Source organism: Filicampus tigris, chromosome 19 (assembly GCF_054856515.1).
Source record: "Filicampus tigris isolate MCC_2025a chromosome 19, RoL_Ftig_1.0, whole genome shotgun sequence".
Taxonomy (NCBI): Eukaryota; Metazoa; Chordata; class Actinopteri; order Syngnathiformes; family Syngnathidae; genus Filicampus; species Filicampus tigris.
Genome location: NC_141235.1, coordinates 2,993,232 through 3,008,777, shown reverse-complemented (window position 1 = coordinate 3,008,777; position 15,546 = coordinate 2,993,232). Strand labels below are relative to the sequence as shown.

General features: G+C 45.7%; 1 protein-coding gene across 1 annotated transcript in view; it reads left to right on the top strand.

The window, feature by feature from the left end:
* Positions 1 to 15,546, top strand: part of LOC147128883 (SH3 and multiple ankyrin repeat domains protein 1-like) — a 36,285-nt gene that overhangs the window by 4,541 nt on the left and 16,198 nt on the right. The window contains 16 exon segments of the mRNA XM_086017026.1: positions 4,505 to 4,562; positions 6,827 to 7,276; positions 10,028 to 10,231; positions 10,783 to 10,854; positions 11,140 to 11,248; positions 11,328 to 11,479; positions 11,673 to 11,840; positions 12,154 to 12,195; positions 12,764 to 12,880; positions 12,978 to 13,055; positions 13,177 to 13,243; positions 13,349 to 13,524; positions 13,849 to 13,979; positions 14,247 to 14,386; positions 14,517 to 14,630; positions 15,217 to 15,295. Of these exon segments, the coding sequence (XP_085873152.1) occupies positions 6,944 to 7,276; positions 10,028 to 10,231; positions 10,783 to 10,854; positions 11,140 to 11,248; positions 11,328 to 11,479; positions 11,673 to 11,840; positions 12,154 to 12,195; positions 12,764 to 12,880; positions 12,978 to 13,055; positions 13,177 to 13,243; positions 13,349 to 13,524; positions 13,849 to 13,979; positions 14,247 to 14,386; positions 14,517 to 14,630; positions 15,217 to 15,295 (1,982 nt within the window). The 5' untranslated portion in view covers positions 4,505 to 4,562; positions 6,827 to 6,943.

The following is a 15,546-nucleotide window of genomic DNA, read 5'->3' as shown; positions in this document are numbered from 1 at the left end:
CTTCAGATGAATATCAAGGCTATCTGCTCAAGCGTCTTTCCATCAGCAGGGGTCAAAAAACTGTTCTGACAGCTCAGCATATGTGGAATAGCAATGCTGCGGACAGACGCGGCCAGCAAATATTTCCACTGACAGCTAACTGCTGTGGAAGAGTCCAGCTATGCTCTTATTAGCAGCAACCTGCAGCCCCGTCAAGCAGAAATGCAAAAAAAAAAAAAAAAAAAAAAAATCACGCCAAGATGCTCCCACACTCGCTCTCACGGGGGGATTAAAGTGGGCTACAGCTGGATGGAGCTACTAAGAAGCACTATCAGAGCAAAACACCCATTCACATAAAGAACGCCTTTGTGAATAGGTTCACCTTTTAAAACAAGGATTTGCCTCCACTGTGATTTTTAATGAACTCATGAGCGCCTCGTTGTTGCGCTCATTAAGACCAAAGGAAGACGCTTGCCGTTCCTGCGTCCTCCATCACGTACGGCTTGAGTCCCTCTGGGGAGATCTGTCAGCCATACAAAAAGGCAAACTGCACATCCACCATTAAATTGAGGCAGACAAGCTACAGATTTGCTTTTTACTGACACTGTTTGGACTATAAAAAAAAAAAAAAAGTCAAGTGCATTTTGAAAGGGCTTCTTATTTCAAGGTTAGAGCACCAGAAAAGAACACTGGAATTTCCCTATTGAAATGAATTAAAATGCAGCCTATCCTAACCACTGCATGTATTTTCCAATAAAGAAAAATAGCATAATTATTGTATAACAACAACATTCATCATTGAACGTGCTAAAAGAGAATATAAAGAAATTTGGTTTCGTAAAGGGTCATCATACAGTCTGTGCGTGAGCATCTGTGCGTGAGTTGTGGCTTACAGCAGCTCGCTGCAAGAGAGTTGTGATCGTTACGAGGTGTCATTTCCTCTCAAGACACGACCAATCACAGCTGACCTGTTCTCTGAATCTGAGCCGTGATCGGCCGTTGTGAGCAGTTGCGATGTCATTTTCAGTCGACAGAAGACAAAATGGCCGCCCCCAGAGATGGCTAAAAACGAGTGGATTAACACTAATTCCACAAACGCAAATATTTATCAGAATGCCCTGTTTCAACTAGTGGGCTTGCATAAAACATCTTCTTGAAAAAAATATGTTTGCGTTGACTTCCGCTTTAAAGCTTTTCTGTAAAGGCTTCAAGTAGTGCAAATATTTGGTGAAACAATAATCATAGGTTTCAAATCCACGGAAGCATGCTTGTGATTAATGTCAGTGGAACGAACAAGCTGTCCACATCCAGTCCAGTATCTGCCTTCATGTTAGCTTCACCCGGTGTTACCATGGCGACGGGCTTCCCTCAACATGTTGAGGAGCTGAATGTAGTAGCCGTAGCGACCACATTTGTTTATTCACACTTTTTCCCTTCCCTCGATTCACTTTAACAGAAACTTTTTGGCGTGGCAAACGCGAGCGTTTGTTGGCCGAACGCTGCGGTGACTAAAATCTGACGCAGATAAGCGCGGTCGACGCTTTCTTGCGTTCATGACATCGCATTACACGGCAGATGTGCAAACCGTAATGGGGCCTGACAGCCACTGTGGCGCCGTCCTCAGTCTGCCGGCCGAGTCGAACAGCTTTTAACATCTAGTCACTCACTGTTACCGTTCTTGTGAGGTAAGTGAATCCGTCACTGCGCAAGCCTTCATTTGTGGCTGTTTAGAAAATCTGCTCCGATCGCCCCGCATGTCTGATCAGCTTGTCTGTGTCCCCCTTTCAAGGCCTTAAATTATATTCACGGTTATGCTTTTTTTTTTTTTTTTTTTTTTTTTTTGGTGGAACCGATCCTCTTTTAGATTTTGTGCTCGGGCCAAAGCCCTGTCTAATGTATAAAATTAAAATAAATATTGCTTCGGCTCTCGGCGTGGCGGGCAGCCGTTTTACGCATTACGCATTTGGACAAACGGTAAGCAGGATAGTACGGTGAGCCTCAATTGTGTTCTACATTGAGGTCTCTTCAGCCCATTCAGCCAAGTTTAGCCCGAACTAGGCCCTTGGCGCCCTATCCAGCTGACCCAATTATATCCAGTCTGAAGGGAAAGATAGCCCACTTTCACCAACACGAGACGGCCAGCCAAGCTCAGGCTGACTGGCCTGCCATGGGGCTCATGCACACCTCTTTTTATTTATTTATTTATTTTTTTTAATATTTTTTGGACAAGACAGATGCGTACAAGCCTCTCTCTCTCATATGTGTGGCAAGCCGAGTATCACTTGGCAGGTGAGCCTTTTTCCTAAAAATAACCGTCCTTGGTGAGGTGAGGATGTGGAAGACCGACTGCGCTGGAGGGCAGCGCGGCGGAGATGCAGCATGTTTATTTTGATCGGGACATCCAGGGGTGACAAATGCAATCATCCACGTAATTACCAAGAAGCCAGATTAGCTTTGTTTTCTTCGATATTAAAGAGATAAAAACCCAAATATGGCTGCTTGCGCTGGATATAAAAATGTGCTCCCTTCCTGAGAGCTCCTCCGTCTTTGGGTGGAGGCAATTTGAAAACGGTGTTTTTTTTTTTTTTTGAGACGCTGGTCATCTTCGATACGGATGCTTTCACGCATCCAAACTACGGTGAAAGGAACGAGGGCTAAAAGTCATTATTCAAAGCCGTTTTCCCCATGGCGTGTACTCGCGGTGTCAACCGGAAATCGCTCAAGCACCTGTGACGTCATCGTCCATCAAACAAACAGCGGGCCGGCACTCGAGTGACTCACCGCGCCCGGGCGGCGATCGAGCGGGCCTGGAGTGCTCTTGATTGCTCCTCGTCAGTGACGGCGCGAGGCCAAGCTGAAGGGTAAGGAGCCCGAGAAAGAGAGCCATATAGAGGACACAACTTGGCCGCTCTACTTTTTGCGGGGCGTCAAAGTGGGACAATCTGTTCCTTGGACGAGCTCCAATTCTACTTTCCGGGGACTGACACACTGAAAATAATATCTATACACTCGCGCTGTCCTACATAAGCAATAGTGGAATTGACAAAACGAGGAAATATGAGCTGGAGTCCCTGTCCATTGATTCTTTTGCGGCGTATCGTGCTGCACCGAATTATTCCCTGTAGAGCGGGTGGAGGAGCTGGAAAACCCGCGCACATGCATCATTCTTGTCATGGCCTCACAGCAAAGCTCAGGTAAGATCATTGAAACGCGTCATTTGCGACATTTGCATTGCAGACAAGTCAAATACTTGCAGAATTGGTCGAGTCAAAGGCAAAGATTGATTTTGAGGCCAAATGTCAGCGCACAACTGTCACCCATCCATCTTCGCGCGGGAACAAGCGCACCCGTCTCTGTCATGGTTATCATGATGAATCACTTCCTGATTCGCACTTTCACTCAACGCGGATCTCCTGGTTCTGTGGGCTCCGCATGGTGTCTAATCAGGCTACTTTCAGATGCTGGATTTCTCCCCCCCCCCAGGCTGAGTGGATCAGTCGCGACATCTTTTTACTAATCAGGTTTTTTTAGCTTCGAAGGCACCGCGAGTAAACAAAGATTCTCATGTCTTTTGACCAAGGGGCAAACTGGGTAAAGGGCTTGAATGGTGATTCTAACAATATAGTTTAAATGCGTGACATTGTCAGCCGAAAAGAAGAGTTACATTACCACAAAGGAAGCCCCAAAATTTAATTTGATTTCGTTTCAACAGCGCCCAGACGCTCCTTCGCAGACTATCCGGCCAACCCGGATCAAATTCTTGACATCCTTCACTAGGCCACGCCCTTAATGTCACACCACTGTCACACGCATACTACAGTACAAACAGTCATGACTTTATAAAGCCACTTTGTGAGCTTAAAGCCACAAACAGAAAATGACACTAGTGAGATGCAGAAGATTAAAAAAAAAAAAAAAAAAAAAAAAAAGAGGGAGATCCTGTCAGACCAAAGTCCTCTGTAGTGAGCTGTCTAAAAAATCCTGTTTTTGCTTCTCATTCATCCCGCAACTCTGCTGTCCTCTCGCTCGCCTTTCTGCACCCAAATTGGATTAGTCAGCTTTATGCGAACGACAATCTCCGTCCCTCCTTTCAGTTTTACATTCCAATTAGTTCTCTCCTGCCTCCTCTCTCAGCCCCTCTTTTTTTTTTCCGTCTCTTATCTTGCTGAGTGAAAGTCTCCATCAATGTAGCTCAATATTGGATGAGAATTTGTTCATAAATCAAACATATGTCCCCCCCCCCCCACCCTGAGAGTGCTAACAAGCATCTTAATGGCACCTCGTGATTAAAGAATCATTCAACTTGAGATGGAAGTCGAGATTGAAAAATGAGCCAATACTTGAGCTTTGATTTATTTAAACCACGCGCTTGTTGGCTGTTCATTTATTCACGCAAATTCCCTTCCCTGAATGTTTTTGTCTTGGTTCACGTTGTGTTTACGTTTGCGATTTGGAGACATTTTCTTTTGGCACAGTGTCCCAAAACTTACTGCACTCTGACATTTTGTGGTTGTTTTGGTTTCAGGTATCACTTGGACAGATGGACGGCCATCAGCGTTTGACAGCTTCGGCTTTGCACTTTTGTAAGCGTGTCGTTCCCTTGCCATCGCAGGCTCGCCATACAGCCGCCTTGCAAAATTTCCACTTGCTTAGAAATTTTTTCTGTCATCCCAACTGCAGTTCAGCAGCTTTTTGAGAAGCTTTAATGTCGTCACACTGAGTATAATACAATTTGCGCTATGCATGGCGAGCTTCAAAAACAAGATCTGTTTTTGACCATTTTTGACAATGCAGAAGGCCACAAAATGGGGCCCCACTTCGGACAACCTGCAATCACTCTAACCCTCAATCTTCTCATCTGAAGTCAGACAGCATGTCCAGTAAGCAACGGCGTCATTTGATGGCTCCTGAAAACAAAACATTAAAAAAAAAAAAAAAAAAAAAAACTGTTAGAACGTTTTCTAATCGACTCATTAAGACTATTTTGGCCCTAATACTCACTCGCAAATTTGGCACATCAGCGTTTTTTCTAGGCCTTGACATCACAACATTATTTCTGCATGCCGCCGATTGTAGGTCTGTGTCCCATTTGGAGTCGTGTGTCCCCCCCCCCCCTCGTCAACACCACCCCCATTTTGCGTTGAGATATTTTATTGAGCTCCATCTGTCTTTCTGAATGGCAGCAGTCAAGCATCTGTTGGCCGTGATTGTAAAGCGCCTCAAGCCAGACAGGAAAACCCGCACACAACATATGGAGGCGCAAATTTGCCACTGTGAAAATGCCTTCATGGAAACACTTCCAAGAATTAAGAATAGGGCATGCAAAATTCTCTTGTCTGGTTTTACTGCACTATTGCACACTTGTTATAGTGTCTTCTTTGCTGGACAGCGAGGTCCTGCTATTTGCAAAGGGGAGGTCCTTCCACAAGTAACTAAAATCCACGAGTCACTTGATGCCTCCCTGAACAAGATTTCTAACTGCCTACAGATGCCACATTTTAGACATGGCTGTGGCCTAAAGAGTTTTTCAGCGAATAAAGGAGAATCGCCTCCAAAAATAATTAGTGCCGTCGTGACAAATTCCTTGTCCGTTACAACACACTTGGCCATAATTCAGATTCTTGGAGAGTATATTAACATTGACATTTGTTGACGTGCGACAACCATGAAGGCACTCGAAAACCGCAACCTCCTGATCCAATGTCAGGCGTCTTAGCCATTGGGTCACTTCTTCAATAAACAAAGGGCACAAATGTAACCCGGTGGTTATTGTACTGACCACAGGGTTGTCAGACCTTTTGGAAAGAACATTTCAGAATCGGCCGTACGTTCAGGGAGCCTCACTTATTTGAAAGCAGGACCATTAAAATGAGTGATGATGCAGTACGGCTGACTATTTCCTCCATTACCATCGAGCTGTTGGCACTGAGTCGTGCCTCCAACATGTTTGGCTTCATTATCTCCACCGACTATAAAGAGCTTGACCTCATGCGAAGCTAAATTGCATATCTAACTCACCCTCGTCTGCAAAGATCATCGTGCGATGCTAGGCCACACTTTATGTATATCGAGCCTGCCTTTCATCAGCTCCGCAAGCTTCCCCACTGGCTCAGTGGAATGTGCCGACCGCCAGCTCGCCGCTCACTAACGCGAACGTTTTGGTGTTGCGTGGCCTTTTTGATCTCACATGGCGTGTGTCGTTAAGCAGCACGGTCAAACGAGCGAGCGAGCCAGGGGCGGAGCCAGGACGTGGCTAATGGGTGGGCCTGAATATTTCTCTCACTGAGCACAATCCTTCCGGTCCCGACACATCGTATGTTCAAATGAAATGACAAATTGAATAATATGAAGTTCAGTTCCTTAGACAACCGCAATGATGCAATAGTATTCAATGAAATAAAAAACACAACAAAACACAAATTCAAAAATAATTTGATAATAATTTACTACAACTTTAAAACTATATATTTTTTTGAACAATACACGCAGAAAGTTTGGAATATTTTAGGTTTTTCAGGTGAAATTTCCTCTGAGTTGATAAATCGATTTATTTCTGGAGCAATGAGGTGATCCCTCACATCACACCAAAGTGCCGTGGCAGCGTGATTGCGAATACCTTTCTGTTCCAGACCTTTCATTTTGCCAGGTTCGCACCATCATGAACCCGCCGCGGGTAAAAACGGACTCGCTTCTCTCCCAGTCCCTCACAGCATGTTTCAAAGGAATGACCCCAGTCTCTCGCCATGTTTTATCTTCATGACAGCCGTGATGTCACTCAACCTTCTCCGCAGTGACCCCTGCGCCGCAAACCGTGTTGGGAAATAACGAGCACTTTTATCCCGGTCAGGATGACAAAGACGGCGAGGATGAGGAAGAGGATGAGGAGCAGGGCAGAGAAACCCGCAAAAGGGAAAGTGGGCGTGACCTCGAGAACGGAGGGTTAGACGCTCCGGTTGGGAAGGCGATGACGGGAGGACGGCAATCCTGGGAAGGCAACGTCGGCGACGCGGCCAAACCGGCAGCCGTTGTGGTCGGGCGGCAGAGAGCAGAGCGGCCCGCCCGGTCGGGCAACCCGGGAAACCGGGCGCTCACGTACGCGTCCAGTCAAGCCGCCCCCCACCATCAAGCAGCCGATAAGACGCAGCATCACGGCGTGGCGGCCAATCAGCATCACTTGAATGCGACTCACAAGAGACGAGCGCTGATGGAGCGCAGCATGACCACCATGGCGCCGACGGAGGATACCTTCCTGACCATGATAGTGTTCCGCATCGGGATTCCTGACATCAAGCAAACGGTACGCGCATTGTCTCCACCAACACAATTGCAGCTCCAAATGAGCCGTGGTGAAATACAACTACACTGTACTCGCTCGGTAATTCTTTCGCATACCACTAGAGGGAGCCCACATTTTCAGAATCAAACTTTTGGATCTGGTCTTCGGCATCATTTTATGCGGCTGGTGAATGATTGCCACAATTTCCTTTTGACTTAAGTTCAAATCTTAAAGATCCCCAGACATGCGTCGTCTGTAAACAAATACAGTGAAGCTCAGCTTCTGGCTAGCGAACGTCATGGTTAGCAACGTGTTTTTAAGAGAATGCCAAATTTGTTCATTTGTTTGAAAAGGCATCAGGCGAATGTGAATAGCAGCTTCCCCCGGGATCTTCAGATGGAGCCCAAGTAATGTCTAATTCCTTTATTCACGTTTTTATTGCGTAATAATTTGCAAGGCATTTAAGGTGCCGCTTTTCACTTGAAATCTGCTCTCTACAATGTGGCTCACGAAAACAAGTTTTCTTGCTTGAGAGAATGTCAAGACGAAAGGAGAAACGCAAAATGCAAATTGTTTAATGCATCGCAGCCTTTTCTGACTCAGAGCAAACGTTCCCATCTTGAATCCGAGGCGCTCTTCCCGGGGAAGCAGACCACTCTTGCACACTTTTGTTGAAAGCGCACCTCCTTTGACAATGTTGTCATTCTGCCGAGTGATGACTCCCAGAAGGAAGTGAGAGAAAATAATGAGCTTGACTTCATCCGCCTGTGACGGCAGACATGTAGGCATGTGCCCAAGGGTCAGATATGGATATCCTTTTATTTATTTATTTTGAAGACGCCAACCTGCCTCCAATTCACACTCAAAGCAGTTCTGGCTTGTGCTGAGCCGTCAGGTGAGAATTGACAAGCCCACACATCGCACGACTCGGTGAAAAACGGTGCCCCTGTGTAAGTCCCCCCCCCCCCCCCCGCTATCTCCCTTACATGCTGGCTGTTCTACATGTCAGCTAATCTGCCCTCAATGTAGCAGTAATTGCTAATCATCTAATTGGATTTTAATGAGTTTGGGGAGAGGTGGGACGCAAGGATACGGATATGGAATACGCTGTACAGTACCCACCTAAACCTCCGGAACATTACTGAAGTGATGAGAGACAGACGCCGAACACGACGCGCACAACTTGCCTGGCTTGGGAATAGAAACTTTCATTTTGCAGCATATAGCAGAGGTGGCAATTTAAAAAAAAAATACGACAAAAAGTTTTTTTGTTTTATCTCATTCCGATCGTCCGTTTTAAGTACAACATCAAAGTATTTGTACCTTTCTGCTTCTCTGATGTGACCTTCCCTTTACACCACTTGAACATCACCTTTCTCGTCTCGCAGCTTTCGTGGACTGTCCTCACTTCGCACCACTGACATAAAGTAGACATCATGATGATCTCCTCTCAGTCCGATCGAAAGCGCACAGCACATGACAAAGCAATAAGGGCACACGTATACCTCATAGTATAATCCTATACGTTCACATCCTGCGCGTGAGCCCCTTGGGGCGACAGAGATATCGCTACGGCAACGGGGGCCTGCCTCCTTTAATGAAGTGGTTGCCATGCCAATAGAGTCGGTTGGGCCTACGGCGAACTAACAGTGCAACGTATAGGGGGTGGATGCTCACGGGTGAGGGTTGCGCAGGTCGGGGGGGGTGAACTGTGCTGAGCTGTGGAGTTTTTACTCACTGCTCCCCGAAACGGAACGGTACGCATGGACGGATCTGGTTTACACCTCTATGCCCCTGTTGTTAGAACCTGCTCATCCCGACTGCGTGACTCAAGACTTGATAAAATGCTGTCAGGGTGTAACGTGATGTAATGGTGTGAGGAAAAGGGCCACGCGCAAATGACCGTAAAATCTCAAAATGCATTCACGCGCATATATTTTTTTTTTGTGGCCAATGAGTCTCAGGTGGATGTCACACGCTCATGCGCTAATTTGTTCTTTCTCCGCTGGCTTGTTGCACAAATTCACCATGAGGGAGGTATTTGGCCCCACACTCGTCTCCAGTCTTATTTCTCTGAGTTTACTGTAGCAGAGGATGAATTATTGAAAGTTGAGCAATCGGTATTCCATATAGACCTCATTTGGCTCTACAGCATATTGTTGGTGTATTATAATAAACTGCTGTTTGCCCCAAATGTACCGTAACCGAATTAATGAAAATGCAGCTCGGGGGGGTGGGGAGGGGGCTGTTGGACCGAGACCACTGCGAAGGCCATAGGCGGACGGGTTAACGAATAGCGCCAGTGTTGCGGCGATATAACCCTTTAAACAACGGGGAGTTGAACACATGTAGACAGACAAGAAACAATGAGTAAATAAATAAGGTACGCTACATTTAAAAGCAACTGCTCAAGGTTACTATTACATACAGCTTACTATACACAAACATGCATTTTAATCACAGTAACTGCCATTGTGCATTTTTTTTAATATAGTTATTAGCGAGACTGCTTTTAACAAGTGCTACAGCATTCATTTATTCACTTCAAAATGTATTTCTCACCATTATGTGTGAAAATGTAGTTTTACGATTAATGGTTAAAATAAAGCAAATGAAGTTGAAACACCAGCTTAGTTTTTACCATTAAGTCATTTTTTATTGATTTCCCAAAAGGCTTCCGGTGCAAGTAAAGCATGTTTTTTATTGCCTCATTGTATTTGACAATGCCGCAGACCCGGGTAACGGAGATACGTTGACCTTTGTGTCTTTCAGAGGTGTGTCCAGTTTGACCAGGACTGCACGGTGTGGAACGCTAAGCAGCAGATCATCGGATCCCTCACCGAGACTTTGTGGGACGTATTGAATTATGGCCTCTTCCAGCCGGCGGGAGAAGGCCGCGACGCCAAATTCTTGGCGGAGGAGAGGACTTTGCGGGAATACTCGCAGTCCTTTGAGAAAGGGGTGCCTTACCTGGAGGTAGGAAGCAAAAAATTGTGGACCTACTTTCATTGGATCATTTGTATTTAGAGACAATGTAGGTGACATAGTTCTTCCAAACCTTTCCACATTTTCACTTTTGAATTAAACTGCAACAACTATACGGGTTGAAATGTGAAAAAAGAACAAAACGTGGAAAAAAACAAAAAAGTTCATATTAAGCAGTGAGTGTGAAGTGAACATGGTGTAATAGAATGATCTCACAACGCCCTCTGCTGGTGAAACTAATATTGGCAACATTGATGCCACTTTTGTAAATTTCAACTAAAGAATTTAAATTTAAATTTGTGAGATATCTTGGGACAAAAGCATATTTACAAATGATGGGACAACATTTAAATGATTTAATAAGATAAAAAATAGTATCTTGAAACGTTCAACATTATTTACAGTTTTTTTTAAATTAGTGTGCTATCTTTACAAATTTACTTTTTCTCCAAACATTTTGATGGAGCTTGCATTTGATTTGATATTTTAAAATATGCAGCATGTGACTGATTGAAACACCTTTTTTTTCTCCGCCTCTTCAGTTCAGATACAAAACCAGAGTATATAAGCAGACCAATCTGGATGAAAAGGCGCTTTCCAAGCTTTGCACAAAGGTTAGTGAGTTGCTGAAAAAATGATTGTACACTGCAACATTCTCGTGAATCCGTCCTTCATTCTCGTTTTAATTCTCATTTGCACGCGATCTTTTAATTCATCTAGACTGATTTGGTTTCCGTCAATTTGTTTATTTGTTTCTCTTTCTGTTATGCTTTTAATGTGTTTTTGTAAAGCACTTTGAATCGCTTGTACATGACACGTGCTAGACAAACCCGCCTTGCCTTTCCGTGCTTTGTGGGAAAAAAAAGTATTTCTACTCACATTACCTGACATCTTCTCAGGTCAGTCTGAAGAAGTTCATGGATTATGTTCAAACTGGAGCACTGGACAAAATGTTTAAAGTCCTCGATAAAGGTCTCGACCCAAATTTTCACGACCCGGAGAGCGGAGGTGAGTGTCTGTGTCCGCTCATGAAGATGGACTTTCCCCACGCATCCTCATTTTCTCTCCCTGCCCATCTGCGAGCTAGAGACCCCCCTGACTGTGGCCGCGCAGTCGGGTCTGCCGGTGGAGGGCATCAGGGCTCTGGTTCAGGGCGGAGCTCATTTGGACTTTAGAAGCAGAGATGGCCTGACTGCGATGCACAAAGCAGTCAGGGTTCACAATCACACCGGGCTGCTGGTAAGATCTCCAAAGTGACATCCAGATGTGTGAAAAGCCGCTTGGGCACTGATGCAGTATCTTTGATATCCAACTTGAGGTCCTTGTACTAGTACACTCCTTCTCCTCATTTGTAAGATTCATAAATGCTCAAATGGCAAATATTGTTAGAAAAGTGTCTCCTGGTTCTATGGTTGTTTTGCTTGCTCGCCAGGCCCTCTTGTCGTTGGGAAGCTCACCAAACTACAAAGACCGCTGTGGCCTGACCCCGCTGTACCACACCGTCCTGACAGGGGGCGACACCTCCTGCTGCGAGACTCTGCTTTATTACCGGGCCAAGTTGGGGACCAGGGATGAGAACGGTTGGGATGAGTCCCATCAGGTACTCTTGGACAGCTCCCCCAAATACAAGTTGTCTCTTGATATTCAGCCTGTGTGTCCATTCTTTTATTGATTTATTTATTTTTTTATTCTAAAACGCATATCTCCGTTCATTTCAATGGGCAAAGAGAATCTACGATACAAGTGTTTTGAGCTCGATACTCTCAAGGCACAACTGTATTTGAACTCAGTTACTCCCCACCACTGCTTCTCTCTGTGTTCTCGCCTCACCTTTACGCCGCCCCAACATCAACATTCGACTCTGCTGGCCTTCACGCACTCATCTTTCCACTCTCTCCCCTTCCTCTCAATAGCACAGGGATGACGAGGAGTTTGGAATGGAAGAAATGCATAAGGTACCCTTCATAGCATCAGCTCATCACTCACAGGAGCCAATCAAGGCTCACACTGTACATAATATGTGGACATTATGATATTTTGCTCGCCGTTGAAAGCATGACTCATCTCGTGCTAATTACAGCTAATGCGTAGCAGTGATCTGCGTGCGTGCGCGCGCGCGCGCGCGCTTGGATGCAGGGCCGTTGCTTGCTTCCATTATGTCTCGGCGCCACTCTGATGAATGTGTGCTGCGAGCTCGTTGTCATGGTATTTTATTTTGGTTTGCTTTGCTTCGTGCTGTTTTTTTTTTTTTTCCCTCTTTACTTTGCACATGTCACACAATTATTTTAGTCTTTGCAGGAAAATATGAGGAAGCCTCTCTGGCTGCTGAAAGCTCATTTCTGTCTAATGATATTTTGTTTGTGTCAATTCAACTGATCTGAGCCCGTGTGAAAAAAAATAACAACAGCATTGTAAAAACACATGTGAGGTTCTTTTCTTTTGTTGTTGTTGTTTCCTGCTCACATGCAATGTTTGCCTAATTGAACACTCTGTATGTCTATCCCACTGTTTTGACTTTGAAAGGCTTGCCAGAACGGCTTTGCCCAACACTTGGAGCATCTGCTGTTTTATGGGGCAGACACCTCCTCTCAGAACGCCTCAGGGAATACCGCACTTCACATTTCTGCCCTGTACAACAAAGCAAGTAGAACTAATCCCCTCCTATAAAAAAAAAAAACGACTGCCAATAGAGCCCATTATTAATGCCGATGGTGATTAATTGCTGTCCCTCTACTAGGAAAGCTGTGTCCGGGTTCTTTTGTACAGGGGAGCAAATAGGGAGGCAAAGAACAAACATGGTCAGACCCCTTTTCAGGTAAGCCGCCAATTACAGTGGGACCTCTAACCGGTTGCATTCGACTTTAGAGGTGCCACTGGATTGGTTATTTCACTTTCGAGCTTTGAAATGGGGTGTCCACATTGTTTTCTGTTTGCAGCTGGCTGTGATGTCTGGTCACTTTGAACTCGGGGAAATTATCAAAAACCACAAAGATTCAGACATAGGTGAGTTTTGCTGCCCCGTCTTTCTTCTTCACGCTTGTCCTTCAATTTTGACTGCGTATCTTCCTCGGTTTCATTCTTTCACATGCATCTCCTTCTTCTTTGTAGTTCCCTTTTTGGAGTCGCCAAAATATGTCCCCAAGCGAAAAGAAAGTGCCCATACGCTGCCTCTTCCCTCAGTCCAGTCCCACCCCTTGCTGCGAGCTAACAGCGACAGCACCATGACACACTCTGATCCCGTGGTTATTCCCAACAAGGCCGCAACCACGCCCAACCCAGCTCAGGTATATGAAGTTGTACTAAGTTGCACAATGGCATTTTAATTCATTCAAATAGGGAACATTGATTTCATATGGCCTGACTAAACAAAGCTGCTACTCTTAACTACCGCGAAGTTGCTCCAGCACTGCACCAAGATGCCACCAGATGGTGCCAAAGCGATATTTTTTATACTAGACATGGCGCTGGCCTGAGCGCAAAACGCTGCAAATCACAAAGGATAGATTTTCTATAACAATCTGCAAATTTGCAAACGCCGAAGTTTTTTGAATTTTTGGAACTGCCTGAATCAGACACGCAAGTCAAGGTGCGTCTATGTGCTTCCGCAGGGCCGCCGCAGGGCCTCCGTTGGCTTGCGAAGCACGAGCAGCCCCAGAAATCGCACTCGTTCGCCATCACGAGGGCGAGGAGGCCAGAGTGACACAGAGGAGAGGCACCGGCAGCCACGAGGCAGGCAGGGGTAAGGAGCCCATCGAGACCGATGCCTTCTCGAGCTAATCAGGTCCTTTTGCTTCCATGTATAAACTGTGCTGAGCTTTAGTTGTCCCACTTACATTTCCCGACTAATTATAACCACGAGAATGTCACATTGTCGCATTTAGAGTGAGCAGCTAGTGAACCTTCTATGAAGTCATAGAAATGGAGCGACTAGTTAGGGCCTTTTCCGCGGTGTGACCCATTTCGCACTCCGGTGAGAGGTTGTCGTTGTTTTGACCTCTGTCCACAGGGCGAACCCTGCAGGCGGCGGGGCAGCTCAAATGAAGCGAATGTACAGCGCAGTGCCAGGGCGAGTGTACGTAGCCACTCGGGCGCACTCCGCTAGTGGAGAGAGACAGCTGTCGCTCAACAAAGGGGACAAAGTTAAAGGTGGGAGAAGCGCAACTTGAAAAGTGCAAGAGAGGAATTTAGTAGGGTCTTCTTTGCGGAAGATTTCCTGCTACATTTGTCGGAGAAGAGGCACAAACTTAAACAAGATGCATCATGTGGTCCTTGGCAGTGTTAAGTGTCGGAGAGGGAGGATACTGGGAAGGAACGGTGAAGGGTCGCACTGGCTGGTTCCCCTCAGACTGTGTGGAGGAGGTGGCACCTGTCAACAAGGACAATCGACCAGGTGAGATGTACAAATGGAAAGAGCTGCCTGGCAGATTTTAAAAAAAAAGATAATAATAAAAGTCTGATTATTTGGCCAAAAGGCTTTTAAGCATCTGTCAAAAGTAGAAAATGTAATTGGAAAGTAGGCCTGCTAGCATGATTACCAGTAAAAATGTAAGTACCGGTAATTGACGCCCCCAGCGCTGAAAAAAAAACCCCAAAAAACTAAATACATAAATACTTGAATACACCAAACTATGAAGACAAGTGGAATAAGAAAAATGGACACATGGACATATTTTCCGAGTACAAAAGCTTAATGTTTTGTCATTCTGATGAATTGTCCAGATAGTAGATCACATTATCACAGGCCTCAGGTGTTATAGATGAAATAATTGTACAGCGCTTCGATTGGATGCGTTGTTAATATAGGTTATATGGTCCCTCCGGGTGGGATTATTCTTTAAGTCGCTGTAATGATGGCCACATGTGAGAGTCATGGCTACGGGGCCTGCGCATTCAGGAAGGAAGCCATGCAACGTGTCAGACAGAAAGCGATGAAATGAAACTGTAGCATCTGTGTTGCCCGCCTGTGTGCCTTGCAGAGACGCGCAGCGGCAAAGCCAAGAGGAAGCTTTTCCGAAACGTGACAGTCGGCGCCTACGACGGCACCGATGGTCCCAGGTAAGAGTCCGCCTGAGGAGAATTTCACTTCCTGACCTCGCTCGCTAGGCCGTGCGCGCGTCCAACGCGCGGATACTACAGTACGTGCAGTTTATTCCTTGACGTTCTCTTTTCTCCCACGGCGAAATGCAAGTTTGAGAAGCACAGATTTAAAGATTTGTCCCTTTGCCGGTGTCACGTGACGACCTTGAAGCGATTGCCAGTGTGGATTCTGTGGAACATGGTGTCCGTGGATGTGGGAAGCAAGTGAT